Here is a 14,867-nt window from a genome sequence, read left to right on the forward strand (position 1 = left end):
GTTTAAAAGCAATACAAATAAAAAGCCAAGGTGGAGACCTGTATGTATGTATGTATGTATGTATTTAAATTTCTATACCATCTTTCACCTGAGGATCAGAGGGTGTTTTACCAAAAAAAAAAAAGCTGGAAAATCTTGTCGAAACAAAAATGTCATCAGTTGTTTCTGGAAAGGGTCTCTGCCTGTCATCTCTCAATAGGGATGCTGTTCCACAAAACCTGAAGCTGCCACACTGAAAGTCCTACTCTCGAGTAGCTGTGCATAGGTTGGGCTTGGCTTTTGGGGGGGATTGCAAGGAAAGCCTTGGGTGCGTAAGGAGTAAAGGAGTGTCTAGGGTAGCCTGACCTGAAGCTATCTGGGGCCCAAACCTTGTACTTTGCCCTGGAACAGACTGGCAGCTCAGTAAGTACTATACTAGAGGGATGATGGGAGCTGTCATCCAACAATGGATGGAGGGTGCCACATTGGCCAGGTCCCTCTCCCACTAGTTCTTCCACAGTATCTAGGGTTGCCATATTTCAAAAAGTGAAAATCCGGACACAAAAGTTGTTGAACTTTTTTTGGTGAAGTTGTTCAGTTTTTAAGCTATTTTTAAGGAATTTAACACACACACAAAATCAACGCTTCCAATATAGGCTGCCATATGCCCAGATTTTCCCAGACATTTTAAGCAACTTTCGAAAATCGCCCAGACGTCATTTTTGACGGCCCAGTCCCGGCTATGTCTGGGAGATTCCGGATGTATGGCAGTCCCAAGAGTATCTTCCTCCTCACAGAAGCTGGATTCAGATATGTTGAAGTCAATCGAACCCACCTGAAAGAGCATCTTCTCCATGGATCTTCTCTCGGTGCAGAATCCATCCCTCACCGTCCTGTGCAATCCTATACATGTTGATTCATAAGGCAGTTCCGCTGTGTGCAATGAGTCAGGAAAGCGTGCCTAGGACCCACAACTTCATAAAGGTGCAGTTGCTTAGCATTCAGAAACTTTCCAATGCTTTATAACGGAAACAACCGTATTACTTGCCTTACCCTCTTCCCCCAATTGCAACAACAGTGGACGCTTGGGGTGTGAACATGATCCCTGCGGGATGCACGTTCGCAACCCGCAGCGGTGCGTCTGTGCACACGCGGGTTGCAATTCGGCATTTCTGCGCATGCGCAAAGCAAGATTTAGCACTTCTGCGCATGCGCGACCGCCGAAACCCGGAAGTAACCTGTTCCGGTACTTCCGGGTTTCGGCGCATCCATAACCTGAAAAAATGCAACCTGAAGCGTCTGTAACCCGAGGTATGACTGTACGCTGTGGGCTGGTGTTGCCACCCAGATGTTCGGCTGCATCTCCCATCAGCCCCAGCCTGCTTGGCCAAACACCAGGGATGATGGGATCTGTGCCTCAACAACACCTGGAACGCCACGGGTTGCAGTTCTTCTAAATTTTATGGTTGCATCTCAAAATAGAGCAACCAAGTCTCTAGTTCTCTTGATGCCGTAGAAAAATCCTACTTAAAGAAAGAAACAAAATAGGTTAAGGTAAAGGACTCCTGGAAGGTTAAGTCCGGTCAAAGGCGGCTATGGGGTGCAGAACTCATCTCACTTTTCAGGCCGAGGGAGCCGGCGTTTGTCCACAGACTGCTTTCTGGGTCCTGGGGCCACCATGACTAAACCGCTTCTGGCGTAACGGGACACCATGACAGAAGCCAGAGCACACAGAAACACCATATACCTTCCTGCCACAGTAGTACCTATTTATCTACTTGAACTTGCGTGCTTTTGAACTGCTAGTTTGACAGAAGCTGACAGAACAACAGGAGCTCACCACCGTAAAAAGGATTCGAATGATTGACCTTCTGATCGGCAAGCCCAAGAGGCTCAGTGGTTTAGACCACAGCGCCACAAAATAGATGTGTGGGGCCCTGGGTTCACTTCAGAAAGGAATCCTGCTTCGTGACCTTGGCTCTGTTAGTAGAGCAAAAGACTCTTAATCCCAGGGTTGTGGGTTTGAGCCCCACGTTGGGCAAAAGATTCCTGCATTGCAGAGGGTTGGACTAGATGACCCTGGTTCCCCTTTCCAACTCTACAATTTTAGCAGTTCAATCCATCCATGCGCTCAGACTGCAGATTGCTCGGGCTGGACTTGCCAGTCGTCGGGCTCGGCTTCAGCGAGTCACATGATGGGAAGCGGAAAACAAAGGAAAAGCCTCCCGCATAAGCAGCAAGGAGAAGCCCGAGAGGCATTTAATGCAAGTCCCCCCCACCCCCCTCATTTTTCATTTTTTTTTTTAAAGGCTTAATTCGAATCCTTTCCACTGACGATCAGTTTTGCATGCTGAAGATCAGTCGCAGCGCCATCCTAGGCTGGTCTACTCTGGAGCAAGCTCCGTGGGGTTTGCTCCCAGGTAAGTGTGCGCAGGATTGCAGCCTTAATGCGGATTAGCGGCCCCCTTCGTGCAGGCTGGACCATTGCCCGGCCGTGTTTGCGGTGGGAAAGGTAAATTTAAAGGTCGTGCAATAAGGCGTATGCGCTGGAAATAAAAATAAACCAACGCGTGCCGATGGGTGAAAAGGGGATCCTAACCCGCGCTTGAGATCCTGGGCTTTTTTCGTTTTGTGTGTTTTGCTCTGTCGGGGTTTCATTGGCCTCGGGCAGCCGAAAGGGTCAGACTTTCCTGGGCTTTGACATTGGGGAGGCGCCTTGGAAATTGCTGGGCTTGCAGGAAAGCGGAGAAGCTGCAAGATCTAGTTAGCTGCTAAATCGGTTCAGAGCAACCTCTGCTCTCTCCCGACCAGCAAAGAGCCTCTCTCCGCTATTGTTTCGCCCCAATTGGTGCAAGCCACGTAGTTTTCCTGCCTGACCTTTGTAGTGATATATTCAGGCCTATAGTCAGACACCCATTCTCTCTCTGTCTCTCTAATATAGGTGCTAGCTGAGCACTTTTATTGCTATTGCCACAAGCCTAACCAGGGATATCATTGAGGGCTTTATTTATTACATTTATATTCCGCTTTTATCTTCCAAGGATCTCAGAAGTGCTGTACATTGTTCTCCTCCTCTCCATTCCAGCCTCACAACAACCCTGTGAGGGAGGTTAGGCTGAGAGACGCCAACGGGCCGTCTTCATGGCTGCTGAGTGGGGATTCGAACCCTGCTCTCGCAGATCATAGTCCAACACTCTAACCCAGGGTTTCCCAAACTGGGGTCTCCAGCTGTTTTGGGATTACAGTTCCCATCATCCCCAACCACTGGTCCTGCTAGCTAGGGATGATGGGAGTTGTGGTCCAAAAACAGCTGGGGACTCAAGTTTGGGAAAGCCTGCTCTAACCATTATGCCACACTGGCCAGTGCCAGCCCTACTGTATTCCTTCATTGCAGGGGCTTGGACTGGATCACTCTATGTGGGGCTGCCCTTGAGACTGACCCAGAAACTCCAGCGGGTGCAGAATGCTGCAGCGAGACTCCTTACGAGGTCTTCACTGCAAGATCACATTCACCCGGCGCTATACCAGCTGCACTGGCTCCCGGTGGAGTACAGGATCAGGTTTAAGTTGCTGGTTTTAACCTTTAAAGCCCTATACGGCCTAGGACCCTCGTACCTACGGGACTGCCTCTCCTGGTATGTCCCATGGAGGAAGTTACGTTCTTCAAATAAAAACATTTTTGAGATCCTGGGCCACAGAGAGGTTAGGCTGGCCTCAACCAGAGCCAGGGCTTTTTCGGCCGTGGCCCCGATCTGGTAGAACGCTCTGTCACAAGAGACCAGGGCCCTGCGGGACTTGACATCTTTCCGCAGGGCCTGCGAGACAGAGCTGTTCCACCAGGCCTTTGGCCAAGGCACAGCCTGACCCCCTCCTTTGGCAATCCTCACAGACCTCTAGCCCAATGGTTGCCATGAATTTGATTATGAATTGATTTTAGAATGTATTTAAATTAATTGATTGTGATTTTATGTAAAGTGTATTATTTTTACTGTTGTCAGGCGCTCGGAGCCCGGCTTCGGCAGGGGATGGTGGGATATAAATAAATTATTACTATTATTATTATTATTGTTATTATGACACCTTGGTTCCCTTTCAACTCTACAATTCTAGAATTATGCTCAGAGGAGCCCCATTGAGGTTAATAGATGTGACTGACTCGGGGTCATTAATTTCAATGAGTGGCCTCTGAGTCACGTTCACATTTAATGTGCTGAGATTCCACTTTAAACAGTCTTGGTTTCCCTCCTAAATTCCTTGGGGCTACAATTTCCAGGGTACACTGTGGAGAAGAGCTAGCTAGCTGCTGAAATGGCTCTGCAAAGGCTGGTAACTTTTGAAGGATAGTTTGCAAGGCAGGGTTCATTCCTCCTCTTGGCATTTAGAGAAGGGCTGCAGCTCATTCCAAACCCTGGCAGCTCTGTGTATACCAAGCTGAGAATGTCCCCTGCCTGAAACTCGCAAGAGCCTCTGTCGGTCAGTGTTAACAACACTAAGCTAGTTGCGACTTTGTATAATACAGTTTCCTTTCTAGGAAAGATTCTCCGCTTGAGACCCTGGAAAACCGCTACCAGAAAGAGACCCCAGCCCTGGGCTAGATGAAACGGGGGTCTGATTAGATACCATTTGCCATGCCAGCCTCAGTTACTTATCTGTAAAATGGAAATAATAGTGATTCATGTTACAGGGTCGTTGTTGTGAGGGCTGCATGCAGTATATAGCTTTTTATCCCTGTGGGTTAAACCACAGAGCCTAGGGCCTGCCGATCAGAAGGTCGGTGGTTCAAATCCCCGTGACGGGGTGAGCTCCCGTTGCTCGGTCCCTGCTCCTGCCAACCTAGCAGTTCAAAAGCACGTCAAAGTGCAAGTAGATAAATAGGTACCACTCCGGCGGGAAGGTAAACAGCGTTTCCGTGCGCTGCTCTGGTTTGCCAGAAGTGGCTTAGTCATGCTGGCCACATGACCCAGAAGCTGTACGCCGGCTCCCTCAGCCTATAGAGCGAGATGAGTGCCGCAACCCCAGAGTCGGTCACGACTGGACCTGATGGTCAGGGGTCCCTTTACCTTTACCTTTACATCTTCACTGCAACTATTTTTATATGTGGAATTATTTTCAGATCTTGGCATTGTTTGTATATTTGGAACCATTTTTACATTTTACATTTATGATTGTAACTCTTCTTTTGTTTTACGCAGGTATATATGTATATATTATCATTGTAACCTGCCCCGGAGCCTTGTGGTGAAGGGCAGGTAATAAAAATTCTGTGCATTTTTAGCTCTTCTGTAGCAAAAGTGGATGGGTTCTGTTGTTTTGTTTCAAGGAAGACTTGAGGATGTGGCTGTGTTTCATGGAAGTGTGCTGAAGATCTGATGAACTCAGACCGATGAATTCTATCCCGGGTAGTCCTGCAAGAAAATCACAGGAATATGGCCTCTCTGGGTAAGGATTCCTTTCTGAATTTTGTGTTAGACGTCTGAGAGGCTTAGAAGCCTAGGGCTGTCTTTGGCAGCTCCAGTATTCATGGAAGATTTGTGCTTGGAGATTACAGTGCTGATTTTACCCCTGCCCTTTGTGTGAATGAAAATGTGCTTTGAATAAGACTGGTTAGTCCAGATTTCAGAAAACAAAGGACATTTTATTGAAATTAGGGGTTGTCGTCCCCTGCCCTACTAGAAATATTTTGAAATAATGAATGTCCCTTGTTAGTGGCAGATCTCATTTTTTAACTGGTTGGAACATGGCGGGGGGAATCACATAATTGAAAACATAAGAAAAGTATTTTAATTATTACAGTGGAGCTTCGGTTTTCAAGCGTCTTGAAAGCCGAACGATTCGGAACCCGAACGCTGAAAACCTGGAAGTGAATGCTTCCGTTTTCAAACATGTCTTGAAAGTCGAATGGCTTCCAAGGCATGTTTCTCCATTTTCTCAATGGATTCTGTGGACCGTCCATTGCGCCTCAGTTTCGGAAGTTGAACGATCTTCCAGAACAGATTATGTTCGACTGTATTACTATTTATTGAACTTACCGTATATACCAGCTGGTACCCGCACGTCTCAGGGCGGTTCACAGAACAAAACTACAAAAAATGAATATCAATAGCATCAAAAACCCCACAAACAATACCCCAGCCCAATACATCATTATTATTATTATTATTATTATTATTATTATTATTATTATTAAAATCTGCCGACTACATTCCTCATTCTTAACAGTTCTGGACATCACTAATTCAAGACTTCTCAGACGCTTCTCCTCTTCTCTTTGATTAGAGTTTCCTAACGTGACCATAAAACTGGAAGACGAAGATGAGATGCCATGGCTCCCGAATAACCAGGGATCAGAGGATATTAAGAATTTCCCAGGCGACCGCTCAGGTGGTGGATTGGTTCAGCTAAACTGTGCAATGCATATATAAGTATTCATAGATAATTTTTTTGTTTCAGGTTGCCCACACCACGCTTTCTGCCGACTCTGGTGGATAGAAAAAATAAAGGCTGACCCCTTTCATGAGAACTAGTGGCATGAAATAGCTGAGCTGCCAGCCAGGATGCCCATTATGGTTATCTCTGATCTCAGCCCTGAGTTTGTTGGGCAGCTTTGGTGCTTAGCCTCCACTTTCCTTCCCCACCAGCTGCAGTATGGGGATAATACAAGGACTTCACTTAGAAGGTTGTCCTAATGCTAAGTGCATATAAATGTTACATCAGATTATTTTATCAAAGGCTGTGTCAGGTGTTTATTGCTTTCCATGTGCCATTATTATTATTATTATTATTATTATTATTATTACTACTACTAATACTACAATCTACAGGAGGCCCTCTCCTGCCAAGCTCAGTGATCAATTGGGGCTAATAATAATAATAATAATAATAATAATAATTTATACCCCGCCCATCTGGCTGGGCTTCCCCAGCCACTCTGGGTGGCTTCCAAAAAAATATTAAAATACTGTAATACATCAAACATTAAAAGCTTCCCTAAACAGGGCTGCCTTCAGATGTCTTCTAAAAGTCTGGTAGTTGTTTTTCTCTTTGACATCTGGTGGGAGGGCGTTCCACAGGGAGGGTGCCACTACCGAGAAGGCCCTCTGCCTGGTTCCCTGTAACTTGGCTTCTCGCAGTGAGGGAACCGCCAGAAGGCCCTCGGAGCTGGACCTCAGTGTCTGGGTAGAACGATGGGGGTGGAGACACTCCTTCAGATATACTGGACCAAGGCCGTTTAGTGCTTTAAAGGTCAGCACCAACACTTTGAACAGGGATGTGATGATCTTTTAGGAATCCTGGCCCCAATGTTGGTAAACAAAGCCCTATGTGACAAGTACATGTTATCTGGTTCCTTCTGATTACATTGGTCACTTTTTCCCCTCAGCAGGAGTCCCTGTTCCTAAAACTGAAGTGGTCCATGGGGGAGATCCATGGATCCCAGAGCCTGTTTTGGAGGAAAGAGAGATCCCAGCAGACTACGGCTCGGGTAAGCGGAAAGATCTGGGCAAGCTCTTGGGAATCAACCTAGGCTTTTGACAGGAAGAGAACGTGGAAACTCTTGCCTGTTCATAACTTTGAGAGACAGTGTGGTGCAATGGGTAGTGTTAGACGATGACTTAGAAGACCCAGGTTCACAATCTCATTCAGTAGGGATAAAATATTGGTAGAATGGGGGCCAACCATGTATACCATCGCGAACTTCTTAGAGGAAGGGTGACTCAACAGTGTGACACATCAGGGTTGGGAGTACTTGTGTGTCCCTCCAGATGTTGTCGGGACTCCATTTCCCATCAGCCCCTAGCCAACATGGCCGATGCACAGGAATGCTGGGAGTTGTAGAGTGCAAGGCCCAGCCCGTTCCAGACACCTCCAAGGTCATAACAGGAGGATCTGGACAGCTTTTCTGTGGATGGGGAAGTGTAACATGTAGCCTGGCTCTATGTTATTGGGGAAAGCTCTGGGATTTGGACAGGTTGGTGCCCACTTCGGCCTGTCAAGGAGCCAGCTCCTCAGCCGCCCTCCTCTCTTCTCATTCCCTGAGCAGAGCTTCCGGATGTGATAATAAAGTTGGAACAAGAAGAGGTGCCGTACGTTCCCTGCCGCCCGGTTTCGGAGGCCAGTGTGACATTCCAGGCGGCCCACTCAGGTGAGTGAGCTTCAAACTACCGTAACTTGCTATTGGGACCTTCATTAGCCTCATAACTGCATATGCAGCTTCTCCTCACGATAGTGGCCAACCTCATAAGCAGGACCCAAAATCTCCCAGCTTCCCCTTGCTATTTGTTTCCGATATGTGAGGTGCACTTGCAAATATACTGCTTTTGAACATGAGGGTTCTGTCTTGGTATGGATAATATGACAGCAAGTGTGCCATGACTGTGGCAGAGAATGTTTCCCAAGCAGAAGGTCCCATAACAGCCATCTTCAGATATCTCAAGGGCTGTCACGTGGAAGAAGGAACAAGCTTGTTTTCTCCTGCTCTGGAGGGTAGGATTCGAACCGATGGCTTCAAGTTACAAGACAGGAGATTATGACTAAACATCAGAAAAAAAAATTCTGACAGTTAGAGCTGTTCAGTGGTGGAACAGACTCCCTCATGAAGTGTTGTATTCTCCTTCATTGGAGGTTTTAAGCAGAGGTTGTAGGGTCATCTGCCATGGATGCTTTAGCTGAGATACCTCCATTGCAGGGGGTTGGACTAGATGACCCTCAGGGTCCCTTGCAACTCTACAGTTCTATGATTCTGTGATCAGTCTTGAACATGAGACCTTCTGCATGGGAAATGTCTGTTTGCAGTGTTTGGGAGAGTGGTTTTGTGGGGCTTGTTTGGTCCTGCTGTAAAGTCTGTCTGCAAGTTCTTTTTGACTTTGTAAAGAAAGACGTTAAAGCGCTCTGTTTACTCTGATAGGAGATGGACGCGACAGAATATTCATGGGAGAAATGCCATATTACTCAGGCTTTGGGAGAAGCTTCGGCGACAAACAAGGCCTTATCAAACACGAGAGCCAACACCCCGCAGAGAAACCACACAAGTGTTCCTGCTGCTCTAAAAGCTTCATGAAAAGATCCAACCTTCGCACACATGAGAGAATCCACACGGGAGAAAAGCCATTTCGGTGCTCCGAGTGCGGGAACAGCTTCAGCGACGGATCCAGCCTTATTCGGCATAAGCGGAAACACACGGGCGAGAAACCCTACAGTTGCTCAGTCTGTGGGAAACGGTTCAATCAGAGCTCCAGCCTTATCAGGCACGAGAGAAGCCACACTGAGCACAGACCTTACAAATGCTTAGAGTGTGGTAAAAGATTCAACCAGAGTTCGACCTTGGTCAGGCATGAGAGGATCCATAGAGAACAAAAACTCTTTAAATGTCCGGATTGCGACAAAAGATTTATTCAGACTGCGAGCCTCCTTGCACATCAGAGAATCCACCGGGGCGAAAAGCCGTATAGCTGCTCCGTGTGTGACAAGGGCTTTGTTCAGAGATCAAACCTCCTCATTCACGAGATGAAACACACCGGCTTGAAACCGTTCAAATGTTCAGACTGTGGGAAAGGGTTCAATCAGAACTCGAGCCTTGTCATACACAGGAGAATCCACACCGGAGAAAAACCATACAATTGTTCCCACTGCAGGAGACCTTTCAGCGACAAATCGAGCCTTAACAAACACGAGAGAGCCCACAGAGGGGACAAGCCGTTTAAGTGCTCCACTTGCGGGAAAAGCTTTGTCCGGAGGTCGCACCTTCTCACACACGAGAGAATCCACACGGGAGTGAAGCCGTTCAAATGCTCAGACTGCGGGAAGAGCTTCAGCAGCCGCTCGCATCTGATACGGCACGAGGGGACTCACACGGGCGAGAAGCCCTACGATTGCTCTTTCTGCGGGAAGAGCTTCAACCGGAAGTCCAACCTGACGAATCACGAGAGGACGCACACGGGAGAGAAGCCCTATCGGTGCTCCGACTGCGGGAAAAGCTTCAGCGACAGGTCGAGCCTCATCAAGCACGAGAGGATCCACACGGGAGAGAAGCCCTACAGCTGCGCGGCCTGCGAGAAAAGCTTCAGCGACAAGTCGAGCCTCATCAGGCATGAGAGGATCCACACGGAGGAGAAGCCTTATAAATGCTCGGATTGCGGGAAAGGGTTCAACCAGAGCTCGAGCCTCATCGTCCACGAGAGAACCCACACGGGGGAGAAGCCGTTCAAGTGCTCAGACTGCGGGAAAGGCTTCATCCGGAGAACGATTCTCAACAAGCACGAGAGAACCCACACTGAGGAGAAGCAGTGAAAGAAGGCCAGGAACGTGGCTCAGGTCGTCTAAGCTGTGAAGAAACTCCGCTGGAATGAGACTATTAGGACTGATATGGGTAGCGATGCAGCTGTGAAACAAGAAGTCCCTGGTTTGGTGAGATCGCCTCTGTCGTGATCTCAGGTCACCGTAGGCGAGCCAGTTCTCCCAACCTTTGGGACGTGGATTCACACCTGGGCTGTGGCCCAACACAGGATTAGGCCTAATTAAAATTCACTGATTACAGTGAGCTGAACATGCTCAACCCCAACGTCAGATGGGTTATGACCCTCATGTTTTTCCAGGGTGGGGGAAATGTCTGTGTTGGGGGAGGGAAATGGGTGAGGGGCTCAACACCAGGTATAGGCAGACTTCAGGCTTGCTGGTTCTAATTATTATTATTATTATTACTATTACATGAGCTTTGTTTTTTTAATAAATCCATCTAAAAGGCCATCTATAGCAGGGAAGAAAAACAGACAGAAGCCTAAATACAGAAAATAGTACATGCAAAAATAACTGGGTAATCATACTTTTTGCATTACAGTATTAGCACTGAGATGAGGGCTGTGGGCTGAGGATTGTGGGAAGGAGTCAGTGGGCATTTACTGTAATGGATTAAATAATCCACTTTTATATTTGTTTGTTGGGAGTGGAGTTTCAATATAAATGACAAAACAGCCCATTTCCCCTCACCTTGGTATTCAGAGTTGGGTTCTTAGCTTGCCCAACACCAAATTAGGCCTCTTCTGCACTATACATTTAAAGCAGTATTGTATCACTTTAAACAGACATGACTTTCCCCTCGGAGCATCCTGAGAACTGTGCTGTGTTTTTTAGACCCTTATTTCCCCTAGAAAACTACATTTCCCAGAATTTCCTCCAAAGGGGGCTTGACTGTTAAACTCATAAGATGGCAGCTCTGTGACGTAAACACAGAATTGTTAGGAGACCCCTGTTCTCCAAATCTGAGAGTCCATCCCTCTCTACAGTTCCCAGGATTCCTTGAGGGAAGAAGCCGTGACTAAAGTGGTACGATACGGCTTTAAATTTATAATGTGGATGGGGGGCCTTACTTTCAACCTTGAGCCTCGCCAACTAAATCCAGGTGCAAAATATGGGTGATGCGGGTGGCGATGTGGTCTAAACCACTGAGCCTCTTGGGCTTGCCAAGCAGAAGGTCGGCGGTTTGAATCCCCGCGACGGGGTGAGCTCTCGTTGCTCTGTCCCAGCTCCTGCCAACCTAGCAGTTCGAAAGCACACCAGTGCAAGTAGATAAATAGGTACCACCGCGGCAGGAAGGTAAACGGCGTTTCCGTGCGCTCTGGCACTTGTCATGGTCCTCCGTGCGCCAGTAGCGGTTTAGTCATGCTGGCCACATGACCCAGAAAAGCTGTCTGTGGACAAACGCCGGCTCCCTCGGCCTGAAAGTGAGATGAGCGCCGTAACCCCATAGTCGCCTTTGACTGGACCTAACCGTCCAGGGCTCCTTTACCTTTAGCTTTTTTTACAAAATATGGAAGTAGAGGGTAGGGCCGCATACAAAATGGCGGCTTGGGAGGTGTAGCTGCACCTCATGAGCCACACACTGGAGCAACCTGTGTATACAATTGAAATTTTATAGCTTTGAGTTAGTGCTCATCAGGGATTTGGGGTTTTTTTTGCGATGAGGGTAAGCGGGTGAGCTTCCCATAGGCCTCTAGGCGGTCATTGTGAGAACAGGATTCTGAATTAGACGTGCCTTTGGCCTGCACTGATGCCATATTTAAACCGTTGCCCCCCAACGACTCCTGAACATGCATCGCAAATTATCCAATGATCTACCTGGCAACCCCAGTCTACCCTCCACTTACCCCTGGTGTGGAACAGCTTCCCACAGCAGTCACATCCACAATGGTTATTTAAATTACACCGCTTCCCGCCACAAAAATCCTGGGAGCTGTAGTGTGCTGGGAATTATAGTTCTGTGAACGAGAATTCTTCAGGGGAAGCCATGTTCTTTAAAGATGATGTGTGTGTGTGTGTCCCCCATTCAGCAATACCAGCATATCTTCTCGCATGGATACGGCACCCCCTTGCACCCCGATTCTTTTATCCTGCATGCTGATAATTCCTCTGCGGAGCCTTAAAAATAAAAGCCACATTTTGAAGCTGTCTTGAGGCAGAGGAAAGTTCTTTTGTGTGATGATGAAGCAATTTATGCATCTGTAGCAAGACGCAAGTAGACATCCTAATAAACAAATAGTCTCTCTATAATTATTTTGGTCTTCTGTTGTGTTTGAGAAGCCTTTCAGGAACTGGGCAGCGGCCAATTCGCCCAATGGAATCTTTCTGCCCTAAGAGGTGGAGGCGCCCATCTAGGAAGACATGGCACGCAAGGAAACAGGAACGGGAGCAGAGGAGGAAAAGCAAGTTCAAGTAGTTCGCTATGGCAGCTCAGGTGAAGTGGTGGTCTCCCTACCAGTGGCAGGTGCTAGGGAATGAACAACAAAGAGGGGAGGGTTATCTTTGGGTGCTCCTCATTAACTTTTGAGAGGCATCTGCCTGGACCCGTGTTAGAAACAGGATGCTGGGTTCTGGTCCAGCGATACCCAAAGGGCCAGAGTGAAGAGGCTGAGAGCCCAGCAGGCTGGATTACTGCAATGTGCTCTTTGTGGGGCTGCCCTTGAAGTTGCTCCAGAAGATGTAGCTGGTGCAAAATGTGGCAGCTTGACTGCTCGATGTGACAGGATATTGCCGGCACATTGCTAAGTTGAAGATGCCCGGATACCTGAAAGATTCTCAGCCGGCTTATATATCCAGCTGTGCTCAGCAGGTGAGGGTCTCTTGCAGATTCCATCTTACTGGTAGGTCTGTTCCACAGAATGGAGGAATTGCATCTTCGGTGTGCTGGCATCTCCACTTTGCAATCCCTCCCGGCTAAATACTAAACTGGCGTGTCTCATTTCAGCACCTACTGAAGCCCTCTTTCAACAAGCATTTAAAGCGAAGATCTTTCTTTTCCCAAACTGTATTGCAAGGTGCTTTTATTGTTTCATTACTTGTTCATTAGCTGGTCTCCCTTGTGAGGAGAGGTGGGATATAAAGTTAATTAATAAATAAGCTTTCTAAAATATGGCAGAGAAAACAGCTCACTGCATGCTTGTGTGTTTCTTGTCCGCGGTAGAAGAAGTATGTCCAAGATAACTTTCACCTAACTTAAGAGGTGACAAGCAGGCTCTGCAACAAAATGTTGCAGTGTACAGGTATACTTTTTTGTAGTCAACAGCCATTTTCTCCTTTATGAGGATATGTTCTATTCCATTACAGTGGTACCTCGGGTTACAGAGGCTTCAGGTTACAGACGCTTCAGGTTACAGACTCCGCTAACCCAGAAGTAGTACCTCAGGTTAAGAACTTTGCTTCAGGACGAGAACAGAAATCGTGCTCTGGCAGCGCGGCGGCAGCAGCAGGAGGTCCCATTAGCTAAAGTGGTACCTCAGGTCAAGAACAGTTTCAGGTTAAGAATGGACTTCCAGAACAAATTAAGTTCTTAACCCAAGGTACCACTGTATTTCTCCCCGCCTCCTCAACACTCGCATGTTCTGGGACCAGATAAACAACTCTTTGAAGGTAGCCCGTATCAGGAAGTTTAAAAACATCATACATTAAAATGTTTTGCTGTGTTTTAGTATTATGTTGGAAGCCACTCAGAGTGGCTGGAGCAACCCAGTTAGATAGGCAGGGTAATACTACTACTACTACTAATTTTATTATTTATACCCCGCCCATCTGGCTGGGTTTCCCCAGCCACTCTGGGCGGCACCCAACAGAGGACTAAAAACAGAATAAAACTTCAAACATTAAAAACTTCCCTAAACAGGGCTGCCTTCAGATGTCTTCTAAAAGTCAGATAGTTCTTTATTTCCTTGACATCTGGTGGGAGGGTGTTCCACAGGGCGGGTGCCACCACCGAGAAGGCCCTCTGCCTGGTTCCCTGTACCTTCACTTCTCGCAGTGAGGGAACTGCCAGACGGCCCTCGGTGCTGGACCTCAGTGTCTGGGCTGAACAATGGGGGTGGAGACGCTCCTTCAGGTATACTGGGCCAAGGCTTTCTGTTGGCAAACAGTATAATCCCATTTGTATAAACCTCCAACATTGATTTTAGCTGTAGACCAAAGGGATCTTGAGGGCCATGGATTCGAAATTAAAATGCACTCCTATACTTCTACCTAGAAGTCCCATTGATTTCAATTGGATTTACTCCCAGGTAAGCATGCATAGAATTGCAACCTGAGGTCATTAGGCATAAGACTGTTTAGAGGATTATCTGTATGATGACCTTGGCATTAAAAAATAATTGTCGATGCACTCCAAATCTACATTTATACAATTTATAAATGCATAATTCCTTTTAAAAATCTGCAATGTGTCCTTCTTGTTTTGCTCGTCAAGGGATCTTTGAGACCCTGCAGTCTTGCCCTCAACCAAGGGAAATAGATCTGGCCTCTAAGATTTCAGCAAGCGCGTCCCAAAGAGTTGTTCAAAGCCACAAGGACTAGTAACTTGCACTTATTTTTCTATTTTAAAAAATGTTTATTTGAGCAATAATATTCGTAAGCTG

General features: G+C 47.2%; 1 protein-coding gene across 6 annotated transcripts; it reads left to right on the top strand.

Moving 5' to 3' along the window:
* The first annotated feature begins 2,196 nt into the window (after positions 1 to 2,196).
* On the top strand, positions 2,197 to 12,519 carry LOC308580677 (uncharacterized protein). Of its 6 annotated transcripts, none has more exons than XM_081182674.1 (6): positions 2,197 to 2,491; positions 5,255 to 5,418; positions 6,256 to 6,360; positions 7,358 to 7,459; positions 8,018 to 8,119; positions 8,882 to 12,519. In XM_081182674.1, the coding sequence occupies exons 2-6, from the start codon at positions 5,406 to 5,408 to the stop codon at positions 10,261 to 10,263; spliced, it is 1,704 nt and encodes a 567-aa protein (XP_081038800.1). In that variant the 5' UTR covers positions 2,197 to 2,491; positions 5,255 to 5,405; the 3' UTR covers positions 10,264 to 12,519. The 6 variants fall into 6 exon arrangements, with proteins under 6 accessions (XP_081038800.1, XP_081038802.1, XP_081038803.1 ...); XM_081182676.1 differs by having other exon boundaries at positions 2,197 to 2,405; positions 5,172 to 5,418; XM_081182677.1 differs by having other exon boundaries at positions 2,197 to 2,405; positions 5,304 to 5,418.
* The last annotated feature ends 2,348 nt before the right edge of the window (positions 12,520 to 14,867 follow it).

This window comes from Podarcis bocagei, assembly GCF_964188305.1.
Source record: "Podarcis bocagei genome assembly, chromosome: 2".
Classification (NCBI taxonomy): domain Eukaryota; kingdom Metazoa; phylum Chordata; class Lepidosauria; order Squamata; family Lacertidae; genus Podarcis; species Podarcis bocagei.